At 45.8% G+C, this 20,988-nt stretch overlaps 1 protein-coding gene across 2 annotated transcripts in view; it reads left to right on the forward strand.

The window, feature by feature from the left end:
- Window positions 1-20,988, forward strand: part of iqca1 (IQ motif containing with AAA domain 1) — a 136,110-nt gene that overhangs the window by 52,583 nt on the left and 62,539 nt on the right. For both annotated transcript variants that reach the window (XM_033023639.1, XM_033023640.1), the window contains exons 8-9: window positions 5,459-5,584; window positions 18,507-18,582. In XM_033023639.1, the coding sequence (XP_032879530.1) occupies window positions 5,459-5,584; window positions 18,507-18,582 (202 nt within the window). The remainder of the gene's footprint in view (window positions 1-5,458; window positions 5,585-18,506; window positions 18,583-20,988) is intronic.

Here is a 20,988-nt window from a genome sequence, read left to right on the forward strand (position 1 = left end):
GACAGGCCCTTAAGTGATTTTTATCCTAGTCCATCCCAGGCACTAAAAAGGCAAGAAACTGCAGATTGTCCAAGCCTGTCAACAGCTCAGGAACCTTGAGTTCTGGCAACATCCTAGTAAATCTTCACTGCTCTTTTTCCAGCACAATTACATTCTTGTAGTAAACTGACCAAAACTGAACACGGTACTGCACAATCGGCCATACCAATAGGCCACTCGTACAGCACTGTAATATAACGTACCAACTTCTCTACTCAATATCCTGGCGGATGAAGGCTAACGTACCAAAAGCCACCTTTACCACACTATCAACTTGTGACACCACTTTCTGGGTATGTGTAGCTCTACACCTAGAGTCTACAGCTCTACAACACTCCCCCGGGTCGTACCATTGTGAAGATCCTGCCGTGGTTTGACTTCCCAAAATACAACACCTCGCACTTATCCACATTAAACTCCATCAGCCATTCCTCAGCCCACGCCCAGCTGATTAAATTCCTGCTGTGATATTTGATAACTATCTTCACTGTGTATGATACCATTTACTTTAGCATCATCTACTAACTTACTAATCATACCTTGTACATTCTTATCCAAATTGTTGATATGCCACAAATAGCAATGGGGCCAGCACCGATTTCTGAGGTCCCAAAATGCTCACCTACCTACAATTCAGTCACTTGCATTTCCCAATTTCCCCAGGGTAGGTCAAGTTCTGCCCTCTCTCATGTAGTGTCATTGTTACTCAATGGGTAAACCTTCCCATGCCAACAAAGACGCCCAATCTACACTAGTCAAACAGTGTGGAAACGGGTCCTTCGGCCCAACTTGCCCACGCCAACCAGCATGCTCTATCTACATTATTCCCACCTGCCTGCTTTTGCCCCTATCCTTCAAGACCTATCCTATCCATGTACCTGTCTAAATGGTTCTTGATAGTAATGGTTCTTGATTGTGATAGCACCTACCTCAACTACCTCCTCCAATAGCTTGTTTCATGCACCCACCATCCTTTGTGTCAAAAAATAAGTTACCACTCCGATTCCCATTAAATCTTCCATGCACTCCCCAAATCCTAAACCTATGACCTCTTGTTCTCTATTCCACTACTCCGGGCAAAAGACTGTGCTTTTACCTGATCTATTCCTCTCATAATATTGTGCACCCCTATAAGATCATCCATTATCCTCCTGCGTGCCAAGGAATAAAGTCCTAGCCTGCTCAAACGCTCCACATAGCTCAGGCCCTCAAGTGCTGGTAACATCCTGGTAAATCTCTGCACTCTTTCAAGCTTGATGCCATCTTTCCTATAACATGGTGACAAAAACTGAACACAATACTAAATGTGGCCCCTCCAAAGTCTTATATAACTGCAACATGACCTCCCAACTTCTATACCGATGAAGTCCAATGTACCAAAAGCCTTCTTGACCACCCTATCCACCTGTAACGGCACTTTCAAAGAACTATGCACTCACACTCTGAGAGCACACTGCTCTACAGCACTTCACAGAGCCATGCCATTTGTTATGTAGGTCCTGGCCATGTTAGACACACTAGGAGTTCTTTTTATTTCTCATATTCTGCAGGAGGAGCATACCACTGCTTTTGCAGCCGTTACTACTACACTCGAACGATTAACCTTTTTTGGCTGCGACTTCAAAAAAGTCAAACAAATTTGACAGATCTTCCCCGCACAAAACCATGCTACAATGTCAGTGCAGTGAGCTAGAATGGCAACGCAGGGCTCCAGTATTATATATTCCGATTAGCTCAACTCCTTGTTCTATTACTGATGAAACACGATAATTGTATTGCTAAGAAACCTCACATCATTAAGGAAATAGCTTTGTGTCGGTGGGAGGAGGCGTGACTAGAAGCTAGCGTTTCAGACTCAACAACAAGGTTATTTTCCCACTAGATTTGCAAATATTAAAGAGTCTTTAATAGCTACACATTGATTTTTGTTATTGCAAGCTGAAAACACTAAAGGCTGTGTTGTTTGATAGAGCATCATTATATAATTGACAGAAGAAGCAAATGCTTCTTTATTTCAACGACCACAGGCGATGAAACTAGCAGATGTGTCAATGCTGTCTGTGGGAAGAGTATTTTTCCCCAAGAATTCTTTTTAACCAAGTCAGCTTTTTTCTGCTTGTCATTTTCCAAAGTAGCTGGTTCCCCAAGTTCCTGATTGAATTTGTGCATAATCAATTTTGCACGCATAATAAAACGTAATTTTTCTAATTTGTCAGCCATGCTTTATCCAATTAGCATTATGAAATACATTTATAGCAGAGTTGCCTGCACTTCCTAATGATGCTAGCTGTACTTTTTTTTAACCAGTAGAAGCACACCAGTGTGGATATGTTTAAGAAAGAACTGCATATGCTGGAAAAATCGACGGTAGATAAAAAAGCTGGAGAAACTTAGCGGGTGAGGCAGCATGTATGTAGCGAAGGAAAATGTCGCCTATTCCCTCGCTCCATAGATGCTGCCTCACCCACTTAGTTTCTTCAGCTTTTTGTCTACCAGTGTGAATTTAATTATTTCTGATAGCAATGGTGTGATCGTCCTGTACAATGTAGAGATCAGGGAGAATTGCAGTGTCCCCAGCTGCAGCGCCTGACTGACCATGAGTCATAGTGGAAACGGGCCCTCCGGCTCAACTTGTCACCCCAACATGCGCCCAAACACAAACAGCAGAGGTCCCAGCACAGATCTTTGTGGAACTTCAACCTCCAGACCTCCAGCCAGAATATCTTCCTTCCACCGTAGCCTTCTGTCTTCCCTGAATAAGCCAATCTTATTTGAATTCTGTACACCGTAATTTTGTTGATCAGCCTGCCTTGAGGGACTTTATCAAAAGCCTTACTTAATCCATATATATATATATATACCCACTGCCCTGCCTTCATCAATCTCCCTTGGGGTGGAAGATTGCAACCATCACGTGGCCCGCCCTGTTTCGACGAATGCAATCAATCCGGCGTATACAATCAAATAGGACAAGTTGTCCTTCAACTTTAGGCTGTGCACGCTATATGCAAGAAGAAGATCATTCTCCCTCATCACTTCCCCACTGTGATGGAAGGCAATAAAGTCTTATCTTCTTTTCTCCTTTTTCTCCCGCGGTCGGGGAGATTGAAGGTCCCACGTTGGGGCGATCAAAGCTCCTGCGGCCTGGAGCCAGTCCCTAACCAGGGACCACGAGCTCCGTGATGTTGAAGTCTGCAGACTCCTGCGGTTGGAGCTTCCGAGGTCGATCCCTGAGAAAGGGACCGTCAACTCCACAAAGTTAAGTCCGCAGGCTCCCGCGGTTTGTGCTCCCAAGATAGATCCCCAGCAAAAGGCCACCAGCTCCACGATGTTAGGCCGCAGTGCAGACGGAGATACGATGAGGAAAAAGTTGCATTTCCGTTGAGGAAAGAGATAAAAAATGTTTCTCTCACCCCATACACTAAAACAACATTTAACTACAGACTAAAAAATGACAAAGAGAGAAAGGGATGAGACAGACTGTTGGCGAGGCAGCCATTGTACAGTGCCAACATTTTGATTGATTGAAAATACAGCATGGAAATAGCCCCACTGCCCATCGAGCCTACACTAGCCAATGATCACTCATTCATTCTAGTTCTATGTTATCCCACTTACTCATCCATTCATAACGCACTGGGTGCAATTTGCAGAGGCCAATTATAAAGACATACAGTGTGCAAGCAGACCGTTTGGCCTAACACCGATCAATATGTCCCATTTACACTAGTCCCACTTGCCTGTGTTTGGCCCATACCCCTCTAAACCTATCACATCCATGTCCTGTATAATTGGTTCTTAAATATTGTGATAGTCCCTGCCTCAACTATCTCCTCTGGTAGCTCGTTCCATGCACCCATCACCCTTCGTATGAATAAGTTACCCAGCAGATTCCTAATCAATCTTTCTCCCTTCACCTTAAACCTATGCCCTCCGATATGGATTCCCCTATTCTTGGCAAGAGACTCCTGTGTACCCGATGTATTCTTCTCATGATTTTATACATCTATAAGATCACCCCTTATTCTTCTGACCAACATCTCCCTAGAGCTCAGAACCTCGAGTCCTGACAACATCCTTGTAAATTTTCCCTGCACCCTTTCCAACTTGACAACATATTTCCTATAACATGGTATCCAGAACTGAACATAATACTTTAAATGCGGCTTCACCACGTCTTGTATATCTGTACCATGACCTCGCAACTTCTATACTCAATACTCTGACTAATGAAGGCCGATGTGTCAAAAGCCTTTTTGACCACCTCCATTCACCTCTGACACCACCTTCAAGGACCTATGTACCTGTACTCCTAGATCCCTCTGTTCTACAACACTCCCCAGAGCCCTACCATCCACTGTGTAGGTCCTGCCCATGTTAGACTTTCCAAATGCAACACCTCACACTTCTCTATTATATTCCATCAACCATTCCTCAGCCCACCTGGCCAATCGATCAAGATCCTGCTGCAATTTTTCACAACCATCTTCACTATCTGCAAAACCTCCTACTTTTGTATCATTTCCAATCTTGCCATGTATGTTCTCATCCAAATCATGGATATAGATGACAAGCAGTAATGGGCCCAGAAACAAACCCTGAGGCACACCACTATCCACAGGCCATCAGTCTGAGAAGCAATCTTCCACAATAACCCTCTGCTTCCTTCCATGAAGCCAATTTTCTATCCATTGAGCTATCTCTCCTTGGATCCTTGCGATCTGACCTTCCAGAGCAGCCTACCATGTGGCACCTTGTCAAATGCTTTGCGGACGTCCATGCATGCAACATCTACTGCTCTGCCCATGTCAATCTTTTTGGTCACCTCGTCAAAAAACTCAATCAGATTCGTGAGACATGACCTACCATGTACAAAACCATTTGTTTAAGAAGGAACTGCAGATGCTGGAAAATCGAAGATAGACAAAAATGCTGGAGAAACTCAGCGGGTGAGGCAGCATCTATGGAGCAAAGGAAAACCATGCTCACTATCCCTAATCAACTCTTGCCCATCTAAATGCATGTAGATCCAATCCCTCAGAATACTCTCCAGGAACTTTCTGACAACCGATATTAAGTTCATTGGCTTGTAGTTCGCAGCCTTATCCCTGCAGCCCTTCTTGAATAGAGGCACAACCTTTGCCTCCTTCCAATCTTCCGACACCTCGCCTGTATTTAATGACGAATTGTAGATGTCAGCCAGGGCTTCTGCAATTTCCTCTCTCGTTTCCCACAGTGTCCTCGGATATATCTGATCCGGTCTGGGAGATTTGTCTACAATACAAATTGGTTATAACACTTTTATACCCAAGTTCAAATATGGGCCAACAGGATCTGAATGTTTGGTAGGTCCATAATATATACTGCAAATGATTGAGGAGGTTCATCAGTGCAGGAATAAAATTAACTTTCTCCACAGGTGCTTCAGGAACTTGCTGCCAAAGAAGAAAAAAAGAAACAGAAGGCTGCGGAAAAGAAGGAAAAAAAGAGTGCTAAGGGCAAAAAGGAGGAGAAGAAGAAGAAGAAAGGAAAAGCAGATAAAGAGGTATTGTTGCAGTTTTTGTTTTTTGCATTTTGTTCTCTTGCAGTCAGGATTGATTAGTGCAGTTTAATATCTAATGTTATGGTATTTGTGACAGGATGTTATACAGTATCTTTAGCACGGTCTTACAGCGCCTTCAGAGACAAAGTCCAATGGGGTAGAGGTGAATCAGACAGTACCCTAGCTTATGGAAGGACTGTTCAGAAGCCTGATAATAGAGGGGAAGAAGCTGTTCCTGAGGCGGGTGCAAGTCTTTTTCCACCCAGGTCATTCTTTCTTCACCCTGTTCCCGTTCTGGCAGAGGATTCAGAACTTTGAAAATGCATCAGAACTGCACAAAATGCTCCAAATTAACTAAAATTCCACGAACCTGACTTTTAAACCCCATGCCCCAGCCCAAAACTGACTATTCCTTTCCATGTAGAGATGCTGCTCGATCTGCAGAATTCCTCCAGCTGATTGCTGGTTGCTCCACAATCACAATCACAATCACAATCATACTTTATTACCCAAGTATGTTTTGCAACATACAAGGAATTTCATTTGCCAAGTCAGTCATGCAAATGAAAAGCAAAGGAACACACACACAATACATTTTAACATTAACATCCACCACAGTGACTCCTCCACATTCCGCACTGTGATGGAAGGTGAAAAAAAGTTCAAATCTCTTCCCTTCTATGCTCTCCCGCGGTCGGGGGCCTCGAGCCCTCTGTTGACGGGACTATCTTGACTCCCGTAGCCGGCAGCGTTTGGGCCCTCCGCATCGGGGCGATCAGCTCCTGTATCGGGAGCGGGTATATTCCAGCATCTGCAGTCTCGTGTGGCTCCAAGAGTCAGGGATTTTGGAACACATAACAGAACACTTTTTTGCATAGACACAAAAATCACTGTTCCAAAGGTATGGAGGAAACATTGAGAAAATCATGAAACAGCAGGGGGGACATGATCAGAGCTGTGTCACTGTGTTTTGATTAAATATCACATTTTATGTATGTACACTATCCTCAGTTGATATCGGCATCTTTCTTTTGGGAAGTAGTGACTTTCCTCAGGCACCCAAATAATCTCTGATGAGCATGGAATATGGATTTATGTTCTCTCTTCTAGATGACCATGTCTCTGATGTCAGCTGGCATATCCTTCTCTTCCCAGATATGGGAGATATGGCGGTGAATTTATATCTGCAGTTCACCTCACTGATGAGAAAGTTTAGACCAAGAGAGAAGTCAAAGCAAGCAAGATAGAATAGAATAGAATAGAATAGAATAGAATGCTGTTTATTGTCATTCAAACCTAGGTTTGAACGAAATGTCATTTCTACAGTTTTTTACATTACAAAACAATCCAAGACCCACACTTAACACAGTTTACATAAACATCCATCACAGTGAGTCTCCAACATCTCCTCACTGTGATGGAAGGCAAAGTCTTTTCTCTTCCCTTTGTTCCTTCTCCCGCGGTCCAGCAGTCCAACTGCAGTGTCGAGGCGAACTGGGGCTCCGATGTTAAAGCCCCCGGCGGGCGATGGTAAGTCCTGAGGCCGTTTAAGCCACGCCGGGCGATGTTAGGCCCCGGCTCCATGTCCTTAAACCCGCGATTCCAGCGGGAGAAGTCGCCGTTGCGGAGCTCGGAAAAGCGGTCTCCCACCAGGGACCTGCGAGCTCCCGATGTTCCCGTCCACCGGGTCTGCGGCCGGTGCCTCCGAACTCCAAAGTCGGGTTGCAGCCGCATGCCACCACAGCTCTTCCCGCTCCGAAGTTGGCCAGCTCCGTGATGTCAGTTCCGCAGGCTCTGCAACTGGAGCCCTCAGGTTAGTCCCGGCCTGAGGTCCCTGCCGGCTCCACGATGTTAGGCCCAACGACATCCGAGACCCGACAGGGAATAGTCGGGTCCCCGCACAGGGAAGAGATTTAAACGGTTTCCCCCACAGCCCCCCCACCTCCCCCCACATATACACAGCTAAAAAAATAATAAAAACTAACTCAAAGACATACATTTAACAAGACAAAAATAAAAAAAAGACAGACGACTGTAGTCAAGCCGCAGCCGTTAGGCGCCGCCACTTTAAAATGTGTGGGATGGAACTGCAGATCCTGCTTTAAACCGAAGATAGATTAAAAAAAAAAAGCTGGAGTAACTCAGCGGGACAGGCAGCATCTCTGGAGAGAAGGAATGGGTGACGTTTCGGGTCGAGACCACAGTTCAGTAGACAGGATAGGCAGAAGCAGGGTTGGTGATGTGCAACGTGCTATGAACTGAACTATATTTATTTTAATGCAAGAACCCTGATGGTTAAGGCGGACAAACTCTGCTATTAGTGAAATGACGTTTCTGCAGCCATACATTACAAAACAAAAAGACCCGAGACACAACACAATTTACACAAACATCCATCACATCGCTGTGATGGAAGGCAAAAAAAACGTATCTCCCCACTGCACTCCCCCCCCCCCCCCCCCCCCCCCGATGTCAGAGTCAAAGTCAAAGCCCCCGGCTGGCGATGGCGATTGTCCCGCGGCCATTAAAGCCACGCCGGGTGATGCAAGGTCGCGCACCGGGTCTTGTTGTTAGAACCCCCGGCGTGCGCTCGCAAAGTCCCGCGGCATTCCAAGCCGCGCGGGGCGGTGCTGTAAGGCCCCGCTCCAGGTGCTCTTCAACCCCGCAACTCGGGCGGGAGAAGTCGCCGTTGCGGAAGCCCCGAAAAGCGGTCTCCCAGCAGGGACCCGCGGGCTCCCGGTGCCGCCGTCCGCCAGACCCGCAGTTGCAGCCTCCGAAACTCCGGGGGTCGGGTGGCAGCAGCGCTCCACCACCGCTCCACCTGCTCCGGACTCGGCCAGCTCCGCGACGGTGAGGTGAGTAGTCGGCAGCTCCACAACTGGAGCCCCAGGTCATTCCTGTTGGAGGCCGCTCCACGTTGCAGCCCCAACGACAACGGAGACCCGACAAAGAAAAGGTCGGGTCTCCCGTGCAGGGAAAGATTTTAAAGTTACCCCACCCCCCCACACACATACCCCAACAAAAAAAATAACAAAAACTACATAAAAACAAGACAAAAAATAAAAAAACACAGACGGACTGCAGAGGCCGCTGCTGACAAGAGTCGCGCTGCCCACCGGTTTCCACCCACACTCTAAAGACGTACAGGTTTGTAGGTTAATTGGCTTTGGAAAATTGTACAAAGTGTTCCTAGTGTGCAGGGCCGTGTTAGTGTACTGGTCAGCATGGACTCGGTCGGCCGAACGGCCTACTTCGATGCTGTATATCCAAAGTCTAAAAGAAAGCATCAGACGGATAGAGCGACAATGTCCAAAAGGCATTTAAATGGGAACATGAGTAGGAAAGATTTTGGGGGACATGGGCCAAAGGCATGAACTGACCTCTGTGGATACCTTATAGGTGCTGTTGAAATCATAATATTTTCATGTGATTAAATATATAAACTAAACACTACAATTGTCAACTAGCATTCCTATCCATTTAGTTTTTTCTGCCCTGGCAATCCCATGGAGTGCTATGTGGTGGGTGGCGTGTGGCCGGTGGAAGCTGTTTTGTTTCTGTGGAGAAGCTTCAAATTATGTCACGAGCTCTGGATCTCGATCAGGCATTGACTTCATTTCCTTGAAATGAATGAATTAATAAGTTTATTGGCCAAGTATTCACATACAAGAAATTTGCCTGGTGAGTTGGCTGGCTTACAATTGCAGCAAGGCTACTGGAGCAATGGGAATGGTCCACTGATGTGGCTTTTTCTGGAAGGAGAAAAGGAGGTTTATATTCCCAAGGTAGGAGCATTTTGAGGACCTGCCATTGGGTGGGTGGTGGGTTGGTGGGGGGTTCTTTGCATACCTTGTTTTGAGGTAGGACATTCTTGCTATTGAGGGAGTGCAGCGTAGGTTTACAAGATTAATTCCTGGGATGGCAGGACTGTCATATGCTGAGAGAATGGAGAAGCTGGGCTTGTATACTCTGGAGTTTAGAAGGATGAGAGGCGATCTCATTGAAACATATAAGATTGTTAAGGGTTTGGACACGCTAGAGGCAGGAAACATGTTCCCGATGTTGGGGGAGTCCAGAACGAGGGGCCACAGTTTAAGAATAAGGGTTAAACCATTTAGAACAGAGACGAGGAAACTGACAGTTGTGAGTCTGTGGAATTCTCTGCCTCAGAAGGCGGTGGAGGCAGGTTCTCTGGATGCTTTCAAGAGAGCTAGATAGGGCTCTTAAAAATAGCGGAGTCAGGGGATATGGGGAGAAGGCAGGAACGGGGTACTGATTGGGAATGATCAGCCATGATCACATGGGCCGGGGCCGAATGGCCTACTCTTGCACCTATTGTCTATTGTCTATTGCAAAACAAAGAATTTCACTGTGACTTGTCATAAGTGACAATAAAGTATTAATCATTTAAATTGTGCCTTGTGCTATAAGGGGCAAATTCTCCACATAACTGGGTGAATGTTATGGCTCAATGTGCCAATAAAGCTAAACAATATGGCATTTTTTGTTGGCTACCATAGATATGAAGGCATACATTCACAGTGCTATGCACTCATTTTTCACAAATTAATGGAAATATGTACTATATTTTAGGAGGATGCGAGAACCGGGATAGAATGTTTCGGGCAATTAGCATCCTTGAACCAAACTAAATATCGCCAAACTATCAAAATTAGAGATGAATGTGAAAATTCTTTATAATTATTTTAGATAAAACTCAGTTCTAGCAAGGAATCTTTCCTGCGAGTGAAAGTTTCAGGAATTTGATTATTTCATGCTTATTTTGAGGAGATAAATCATGTATCCCACGCAAGTATGCAGCTGGTTGTGGGCAAAGTCTATTTTTTGCATGCAATTCCAGAACGTTGCGAAATGTAGACTTTCTAATCTTTGCCAGCAACCTTGGGTTGTTGAATTATTTTCCTTATGAGGACAGATGTAGTTCAGTGCAGACATTATTTGCCACTCAACCGTTTTGTTCTCACAGACACCATCTACAACCATGAACCCTTTGATCCTTTTATTATTTAACCTCTGCTATTTCCACTCTCCAATAAAACATACATATATTGTTCAATCCTCTCTTTTCCCCTTTCTCTTCATCTTCTAATCTGTTAATCTTTAACCTTTCCCAGTTCTGAAGGCCGATCTTTGAACTGATTATTAGCTTAGATGGCCCGGTCATTACAAAAAGTAGCCTCCACCTTGGTATGGAAAACAAATAAAAAAATGATCCCTAGTGAAATTTTTTTTTTTTAAATATCCCTAGTGTGGAGGGTAGTGTTAGTGCGGGGGTACGGATTTGGTAGACTAAACCAAAAGGCCTGTTTCCACGCTGTATCGCTAAACTAAATTAAACTTGCATGGGGCGAAAAGAAGACGCTCAATGTTTAAAGAGAAAAGCTTGCACTTTAATTTTAGGCCATTAAAGCATGAGAATTGACACAAAATCCTGGAGTAAGATGCCCCATCTAAACATCCCGTTTGACTGATCAGTGGATAGACTGAAGAAGGGTCTCGATCCGAAATGTCATCCATTCCTTCTGTCCAGAGATGCTGCCTGTCCCGCTGAGTTACTCCAGCATTTTGTGTCTGTCTTCGGTTTAAACCAGCATCTGCAGTTCTTTCTTGCACATTTTGACTGCTCAGTGGGACAGGTAGCACCTGGAGAGAAGGAACGTGTGACCTTTTCAGGTCCAGACCCTTCTGTGTCTATCATTGGTGTAATGCAGCCTGGCCCGCTGAGTTACTCAAGCATTTTTAATTCATTATTGGTATAAACCAACATCTGCGGTACACGAGACAATGAACTATACTAAACTAAATATAAAGGCCTTGTTTGTTGTACAATAGACTGTTGATTACATAACTGCATGTGGTACTGTCATATGAGTGCTGTGAGATCAACTATATTGTAATCCCATTCTAGATTTGCAATCAAACTTAATAGAAATCCCTAGATCTTGTCTCGTTTTATGTCCTTAGTTGTGCTGTTTTATCAGCGTCATATCACACTGGCCATCAATTCTGTGCCCAGGACAGACATTATTATCTGAATGGTGGCCGATTAGGAAAAGGGGAGATGCAACGAGACCTGGGTGTCATGGTACACCAGTCATTGAAAGTAGGCATGCAGGTGCAGCAGGCAGTGAAGGAAGCGAATGGTATGTTTGCATTCATAGCAAAAGGATTTGAGTGTAGGAGCAGGGAGGTTCTACTGCAGTTGTACAGGGTCTTGGTGAAACCACACCTGGAGTATTGCGTACAGTTTTGGTCCCCTAATCTGAGGAAAGACATTCTTGCCATAGAGGGAGTACAGAGAAAGTTCACCAGACTGATTCCTGGGATGTCAGGGCTTTCATATGAAGAAAGACTGGATAGACTCGGCTTGTACTCGCTAGAATTTAGAAGATTGAGGGGGGTTCTTATAGAAACTTACAAAATTCTTAAGCGGTTGGACAGGCTAGATGCAGGAAGATTGTTCCCGATGTCGGGGAAGTCCAGAACAAGGGGTCACAGTTTAAGGATAAGGGGAAAATCTTTTAGGACCGAGATGAGAAAAACATTTTTCACACAGAGAGTGGTGAATCTCTGGAATTCTCTGCCACAGAAGGTAGTTGAGGCCAGTTCATTGGCTATATTTAAGAGGGAGTTAGATGTGGCCCTTGTGGCTAAAGGGATCAGGGGGTATGGAGAGAAGGCAGGTACAGATACTGAGTTGGATGATCAGCCATGATCATATTGAATGGCGGTGCAGGCTCGAAGGGCCGAATGGCCTACTCCTGCACCTATTTTCTATGTTTCTATGTCAGTATGTGAATGGGAGGGGGAGTTAAAGTGTTAGCAGACTTAGTTGGCTGTTTTGACGAACACTTGCACTCTGATCGCCAAGTGATGTGGACATGCTAACCATTATATATTTAAATTCCCTTGATATTTTGCTCAAAATTCCAGCATCTGCAGTTCCTTGTGTCCTCTTGAGAATATATTTAGAGGGAATGATGGTGTTGAATGCTGAGTTAAAGTCAATGAACAACAGCCTAATAACAGTTTTTAATATTGAAATGGTCCAGGGCATATTGAAGAGCCAGCAAGGTCTCATCTCCTATACATCTCTTGTGGTGGTAGCTAATTGCAGTTAGCCCAGGTCTTTACTAAGGCAGGAGTTTACAGGCATCATAAGCAACCTCTCAAAGCATGGAAGGTAGACAAAAAGCTGGAGAAACTCAGCGGGTGAGGCAGCATCTATGGAGGGAAGGAATGGGAGACGTTTCGGGTCGAGACCCTTCAGACTGATGGGGGGGTGGGGGGGGGGGTGGGGTGGAAGAAGTAAGGAAGAGGCGGAGACAGTAGGCTGTGGGAGAGCTGGGAAGGGAAGCATGGATGTTGGTGCCACCAGTCAGTAGTCATTGAGGCATGTCACCTTACTCTTCGTGGCACCAGTATTGTTGATGACCTTGCTGAGTCGGAAATTGAGGTAAAAGGGGAGGGGAGAAATAGGTGCGAGTACAGGTGGGGCACGGGGGAGAGGGGGAAAAGAAAGGGGGAGTGGGATAAGAAGAGGGATGGAGGAGTTGTAGTTGCCTATGATTGGAGAATTCAATGTATCTAGGTGGGGTACAGGGTCCTCCTCCACTGCCAGAGTCAGCATCATCGGCATCAACATCGTTGAAAACATCAACGGGCACGGTGCCTTACGATGCTGTGTACAACAGTGATCGCAACTTCTACTGAAGTGTGGATGGCTGTTGGCTCGCTAGAAGCTCATCCGCCCTTTGACAGGTCTTGTTTTTGGTCCTGCTGGGAGTCCAACCAGGTGGGGGAGATGGTGTAGTCGCCGACTATCCGACCATGGAGCAGGTAGCACGGGATTACATGGTACTCGTGGCGGGGGGATCTCCCCCTGACCAGAGTCAGGTCACAAGTAAACTGAAGGAACAAAACCTAATATTCCACTTGGGTTAACTAACAACCCAACGGCATGAACATTGAACTCTCCAATTCTAGATATCATCAACCCCCTCCACCATCCTCCTACTTCTTCTCTCTCTCTCCCCTGTTCCCCACCTGGACTTTCTCCCCTCCTCCACCCCTTCCACCTACATTCCTTCCTCTAGCTTCACTATTCGCAATTCTTTGATCCTTTAGTCTCACAACTTCTGTCTTTTCATCTCTGGCCTTTGTCCAACCATCAGCCTATCAAAAATTCCCAACATATGTATCTCCCTATTACTTCAAAGCCTTTGCCCTGCTCTCCTCTCTTCCAGCTTTATCCAAACCCCCATAATCAGTCTGACGAGGTGTCATGATCCGAAACATCAGCTATCCATGTTCTCCAGAGATGCTGCCTGACCCGCTGAGTTACTCCAGCATTTTGGGCCTTGTTTCGAAAGGGCAACAGATGGATTGGTTGTGCTAGTCCATTTCAGTGTCGGAACAACAGCGGGATATTTCATGAGGCAGCTGTTGTATTGGTTGAGCGATCAAAATAGGCTAATTGAGTAAGATATATAAAGCAGGCAAGGTGTGATTTTTGCGCTTTTTATCTCTCTTAGTTCTAGTTCAGTGGAGTTGGCAGGTGCAATGTTCCTGCTGCAGGATGTGAGCAGTCAGGGAAACTGCTGGTAACTCTGTTGACTGCACCTGTGGGAAGTGTGACCAGGTGCACCCCCCCAAGGGAACCGGAGATGCGGCTGGATGTCTGGATCGTCCAGGAGAATGAGAATCTCAGAGACAGGAGTTACAGAGACGTGATCACACCTAAAGTGCAGAAAGAGTGTAGGTGGGTGACCTTGAGGAAAGGGAGCTTCCTGAGGGTGTTGGTAGACAAAAGCGGGAGAAACACAGCGGGCGAGGCAGCACCATGGAGCGAAGGAAATAGGCAACGTTTCGACCCGAAACGTTGCCTATTTCCTTCGCTCCATGGATGCTTCCTCACCCGCTGAGATTCTCCAGCATTTTTGTCTACCTTCGATTTTCCAGCATCTGCAGTTCCTTCTTAAAGAACTTTCAGAGAGTGTCGGTGACCAGTGTGGCCATTCCCCTACAAAACATTCATACTCCTTTCAATACTGAGACCTTTCAAGTCTGAAGAAGGGTCTCAACCCGAAATGTCACCCATTCCTTCTCTCCAGAGATGCTGCCTCACCATATGAGTTCCTCCAGCATTTTGTGTCTAAATTTGATTTAAGCCAGCATCTGCAGTTCTTTCTTACACCCCTTTCATTACAGTTGAGGAGGATGACCCTTCAGGGTGAGCAGCAACAACAGTCAGGTCTGAGGTACTGAGTCTGGTTCTGAAGCACAGCATGGAAGCGGAATGTCAGGTAGAGTGGATAAAGACAGGGCAGGCCCACAAGTTAACAGTCTGAATTGTAGCAAGGCCAATTTTCAAGGTATTTAACAAGAAGTTGCTCAAGTTGATTAGATTATGTTGTTCTTGGGAACAGGAACGTTCGGAAAGTGGGATGCTTTTAAAAGTCTGATGGCAAGAGTTGAGGGCCTGCATGTTCCTGTTAAGAGTGAAGGGCAAGGTCGCTGGGAGTAAAGAAACTTGGATGACATGAGATATTGAGGCTCTGGTCAGGAAAAAGAAGGAGGCAAGGGACAGGTGGGTATGTAAAAATTCTTTATTTCGGGAATGAAAATAAATAAGTTACCCGAGTCGCTAAAGACAGCCAAATACAACGATGTTGGTACTACACGTGTGACACTAGAATGACCCGTTACAGCAAAAAAAAAAAAACTCTTATAAAACACCCGCGTTCATGTGACTTCTCCAGCCAATCACGAGGGTTCGATTACACAGAGCCACCACCAGGTGTCGCTACAGGACCCCCCCCCCCCCCCCAGAACCCGAGGTACGGAACCGAGCAGGGGGCCGGACATGGCGACCGGAACGTGTGATAAATGGAGACGGGGCGGGTGTAACAGAGGAGGCTGGCGGAACAAAGCCAGGGGACCGTAACAGGGTGGGAGGAACAGAAGTAACCGGAGCGGGGGAAACAGGCACAGCAGATGCCTCCGGATCGGCCAGCGGGCCCCTACGCCGAGGCTACGTCACCACCACCCTGGTTGATGTCCAGGTGAGCTGGTTTGAGCCGGGCGACAGAGATGATCTCCTCTCGACCCCCCACGTCCAAGGTGAAAGTTGCAACGCCACAGTGTCATCTGCAAATTTACTAACCGTGTGTTGCACAATTTAATTAAATCCGATATGGATGGCAAACAGCAATAGGCCCTGCACCAACTGCTGTGGCACACATCCAGTCATAAGCCTCTTGTAATAAAACAACCTTCCAGCTTGTCCCTCTGTTTCCTATCATGTAGCCAATTCTGTATCCAGTTAGAACACAAAGTGCTAGAGTAGTCCGGATGTGGCGGCGCTGGGAACGGCTGCGGCTCGCCTGCAGTCCGTTTGTCTTTACTTTTTTGTGTTGTTTTTTTTCGTTTTGTGTAGTTACGTTTTTGGTTTTTAAGCTGTGTTTATGTGGGGGGGGGGTTGAAACGGGGCTTGCTGTCTCTCCCTTCGGGGGAATACGACTTTTTGTCGTATCCCCCTTCTCTGCCTCCGTCTGCGCTGTGGCCTAATGGCGGAGCTGGCGACCTCGAGGCTCCGGAGGCAGAGCCTGTCAGGACTCGCCCTGGGCTCGCTCCCGTGAGGGCGGCCTGACGAGGGGCTGAGACTCTCTCATGAGGGGCTGTGACGCTCCCGTAGGAGCAGCCCAGCCCGAGGTGGAACGGCACTCCCGTCGGAGTGGCCCAGCTCAAGGGAGGAGCGGCACTCCCGTCGGAGTGGCCCAGCCCGAGGGTGGAACGGCACTCCCGTCGGAGCGGCTCAGCTCGAGGGTGGAACGGCACTCCCGTCGGAGCGGCCCAGCTGGAGGGAGGAACGGCACTCACGTGAGGGCGATCCGGCTCGGGGCTGGAACGGTGCTCCGGTGGCTGGGACGGCGTTCTGGCGGCTGTGACCTGAGTCCTGGGTTCAGCCGCGGGCCAGTGGCTGCGTCCGCTGGACTGGAGGGCGGCAGCTTCGACCACCCCAGGCCACGGTGTTTGAGCCGGCCCGTTTGCGGGGTTCGGTGAGCCGCGGGACTGTTTGTACCATCGCCCGGTGGGGTATTGCCTCAGCGCAGAGGGAGAAGAGGAGGGAAGAGACAGTAACCCTAAGATTTTTGCCTCCACCACAGTGAGGAGGTGCTTGGAGGACTCACTGTGGTGGATGTTAATTTGTGTTCAGTGTTGTTTATTATTGTATGATTGTATGTATGACTGCAGGCACGAAATTTCGTTCAGACCGTAAGGTCTGAATGACAATAAAGGTATTCAATTCAATTCAATTCAATTCAATACTGCAGTTCGCCTACCACCACAACAGGTCCACGGTAGATGCCACCTCTCTGGCCCTACACTCATCCCTGGAACACCTGGATAAGGGAGACACCTACGTCAGACTGTATTCATAGACTACAGCGATGCCTTTAACAGCATTGTACCATCCAATCTTATCATCAAACCCGCGGGACTTGGAGGTCAGCATTCATCTCTGCAACTGGATCCTCGACTTCCTGACCAACAGACCCCAATCAGTGAGGATAGGAGAGATGACATCCTCTCTGATACCCCTCAACACTGGTGCTCTGCAAGGATGTCTTCTCAGCAGATAGATGTTGCATGCATCATTTTGGGAAATCAAACCAGGGCAGGACCTTCACTGTGCATGGCCGGGCTCTGGGGGATTTTTGTAGAGCAGGGGGATGCAGGTCCCTCCTTGAAAGTGGCGTCACAGGTAGATAGGCTGATCAAGATAGCTTTCGGGACATTGGCCTTCATCAGTCAGGGCTTTGAGTGGGAAGTTGGGATGTTATGTTCCAGTTGCTGAAGTTGCATTTGGAGTATTGTGTTGAGTTTTGTTCATCCTGCTATGGGAAGAATGCTGGATAGGCTGTAGAGAAAATGTACAAGGCTGTTGCCATGTTGATGGAACGAGCTGCCAGATTAAGTAGTTGAGGTGGATATTATAACAACATTTAAACGATATTTGGACAGGTACATGGATAGGAAAGGATTAGAGTCTCCCCGCCTTACACTTGTTCCCTTCTGTTTGGTACACATAGAGTGCTGGCACTAACAAGAGTGATGTTCCATTGGAACTGCGTGAATCCTGTTTCAATACATGTTGTTTTCTGTAAACCACACCACCATTTATTTCAAGCACATTTATATCCAATTTCATTATTTTTTTCTGTGGTTAAATCCATTTACTGAGAGGAAAGTGCAAGTGAATAATTTTTTTCTTAAACTTGGTATTTTAAGTAAATCTTAACGGAGGCACAGTGGTACAGTGGTAGTTACTGCCTAACTGCGCCAGAGATCCGGGTTCAATCCTGACTACGAGTGCTGTCTGTTCCGAGTTTGTATGTTCTCCCCATGACCTGTGTAGGTTTTTTTCCGTATCTCCGGTTTCCTCCCACACTCCAACAATATATACAGGTTTGTAGGTTAATTGGCTTGGTAAAATTGTAAATTGTCCCTAGTGTGTGTAGGATAGTGTTAGTGTGCGGGGATTGCTAGTCAGCGTGGAATCGGTGGGCCGAAGGGCCTGTTTCCACTCTGTATCTCTATAAACTAAACTAAACTGAACTAATAAATCTTAGCTGGTATTTATTATCTGCATGGAACTTTCCAAAAAACGTTGGCTCTCTTTGTCATGAGGCTCAAACCAGCCAGCACATTGGGTATGTATTCCATTTGGCAGACCCCAAGGTTGCTGACTTGATAAGGATCTTAACCTCAAATTTAAAATGTTGTTTTCTTGATAAGTTGGAATTTCTAGAAATGAAATTTATAAAGTAAAATAGACAATGCATGTTTATATAAAATATTTGACTTTCAAAACTAATAAAAACATTCTTTTTTAACGCAGGAAGAAGAGGAAGGTTGGAAGATGGCACCAAGTCAATTCCTTTCAACAGTGGTCGAAGGTCAAAGAATATATGAAGGTAGGAAATAGGAATTCGAAGGACAATAAGAATTAATGTCATATTTGACCCCATCTCTGCGACCATGAATGTTATTTTATTGACAATGTTATTAAAGTAATCTTTGAAAAGTGCACCAAATGGAATTCATTCGGTAAGAGGGAATGCATTTAAGACGATAAATAAGGCAAAGAAATGTGCAATATAGTGCAGAGACATGGAGAGGAAAAACACGATTTTTTAAGAGCATGCCTACAAATTTTTGAAGATAGTCCAGGGTTCTAAAGTATTTAAGATGGAGTAAGCCATTTAGAACGGAGACGAGGAAACTTTTTCTCACAGAGTGTGGTGAGTCTGTGGAATTCTCTGCCTCAGAGGGCAGTGGAGGCAGGTTCTCTGGATGCTTTCAAGAGAGAGCTAGATAGAGCTCTTAAAAATAGCGGTCAGGGGATATGGGGAGAAGGCAGGAACGGGGTACTGATTGGGGATGATCAGCCATGATCACATTCAATGGCGGTGCTGGCTCGAAGGGCCGAATGGCCTACTCCTGCACCTATTGTCTATTGGCATCTTGTCTTAAATGTTAGGAGCATAATATGTAAGAGCACGATGAACTGTACAAAACACTAGACGGTACTTCAACTGTATTGAAGGCCCAGAGAGGGTGAGTGAAAGATACCCATTTCCTGAAGAAGTAGATCCTTAACTAGGAAATATGAATTTAAGTTAATTACAAGAAATTGTTAGATGGAAAAGTGGTGTGAGCCTGGAACTTGCTCCATGGAAGGATGATGGAAACATAAAGTATTTGCGTCATGGCCTTAGGGGCCAGTGATCGTGATCTGGAAGATAAGTTTAAATAGTTCCTATTTGGCTAGCGTGAGCACAATGGACTGTATTGTACTGTTTGCCTGACGATTTTATGATTGGTGGAAAACTTGTGATACTTATCAGTCACAACCAACATTTTGCTAATGTAGTAACAAATATTTCCATTTTAAAATAAGAGGGTGAAAGTAGTAGGATGCAGTAACGGATATTACTGCTGAAAGCTGTTGTTGGTAAACGCAACTGCTTTAAAGATTTGAATTTGCTTCTCAGCTGCAAATCATTGAAACTATCTGGTGACCTTAGCCTCAGGAGGCCTTTTTGGGTAATAATACTGTGTAACACATTCACATGACTCTGGATATTTATAAGGTTGCCAATAAAAACTCCACGTAACCAAAAATGGTGATGAGGGCAAAGCGGTAGGCATTGTCTATATGAACTTCAGCGAGGCATGTGATAAGGTTCTGCATGGTAGCCTGCTCTGGAAGATTAGATTGCATGGGATCCAGGGAGAGCCAGCTGTTTGAATGGAAAATTGGCTTCATGGAAGGAAGCAGAGGGTGAAGGTGGAAGGTTGTTTATCGGACTGGAGGCCCGTAATTAGTAGTGTGACTCAGGGGTCGGTGCTGAGCCCATTGCTGTTTGTAATTTATATCAATGATTTAGATGAGAATGTACAACGAATGTTTGGTAAATGACAATGCAAATGACATTAAAGTGGGAGGTTTTGAAGACAGTTATCAGAAATTACATCAGTATCTTGATCAGTTGGGCAAGTAGGCTGAGGAATGATTGATGGAGTTTAATGCAGATAAGTACGAGGTTGCATAGTGGGAAGTCAAACCAGGGCAGGATCTTCACAGTAAATGGCAAGGCTCTGGGCTGTGTTGTGCAGCAGAGGGATCCAGGAGTGCAGGTACATAGTTTCTTAAAAGTGGCGTCACAGGTAGATAGGGTGGTCAAGAAGGCTTTCGGCACATTAGTGTTCATCAGTCAGGGTATGGAGTATAGAAGTTGGGATGTTATGTTGCAGTTGTACAAGACGTTGCAGAGGCCGCATTTGAAGTACCATGTCTTAAGAGTTCTGAGCACCATGTCTTCGGAAAGATGTTGTTAAGTTGGAAAGGGTGCAGAGAAGATTCAAGAGGATGTTGCAAAGACTCAAGTGCCTGAGGAATAGGGAGAGGATGAGCAGACTAGGACTTTATTCCTGGGAACGCATGAGGATGAGATGATTTTATAGAGGTGTAAAAAATCATGAGGGAAATAAATAGGGTAAATGTAGTCTTTTGTGTCGGGGAATCAAGAACCAGAGGTTTAAGGTGAGATGTAAAATATTTAATATGAACCTGAGGTGCAGCTTTTTTGCACAGCGGATGATGGCAAAAGGAATGAGCAGCCAGCGATGGTACTTCAGACTGGTATTATAACAACATTTAAAAAGACATTTGGACAGGTATATGGATAGGAAAAGGTTCTGAGGGATGTGGGCCAAACACATGCAGATGGGACTAGTATAGATTGGCCATCTTGTTCGGCATGGGCAAGTTGGGCCCAAAAGCCTGTTTCCACGCTGTATGACTTTACGACTATATA

The sequence above is a fragment of the Amblyraja radiata genome, chromosome 7, assembly GCF_010909765.2.
Source record: "Amblyraja radiata isolate CabotCenter1 chromosome 7, sAmbRad1.1.pri, whole genome shotgun sequence".
Taxonomy (NCBI): Eukaryota; Metazoa; Chordata; class Chondrichthyes; order Rajiformes; family Rajidae; genus Amblyraja; species Amblyraja radiata.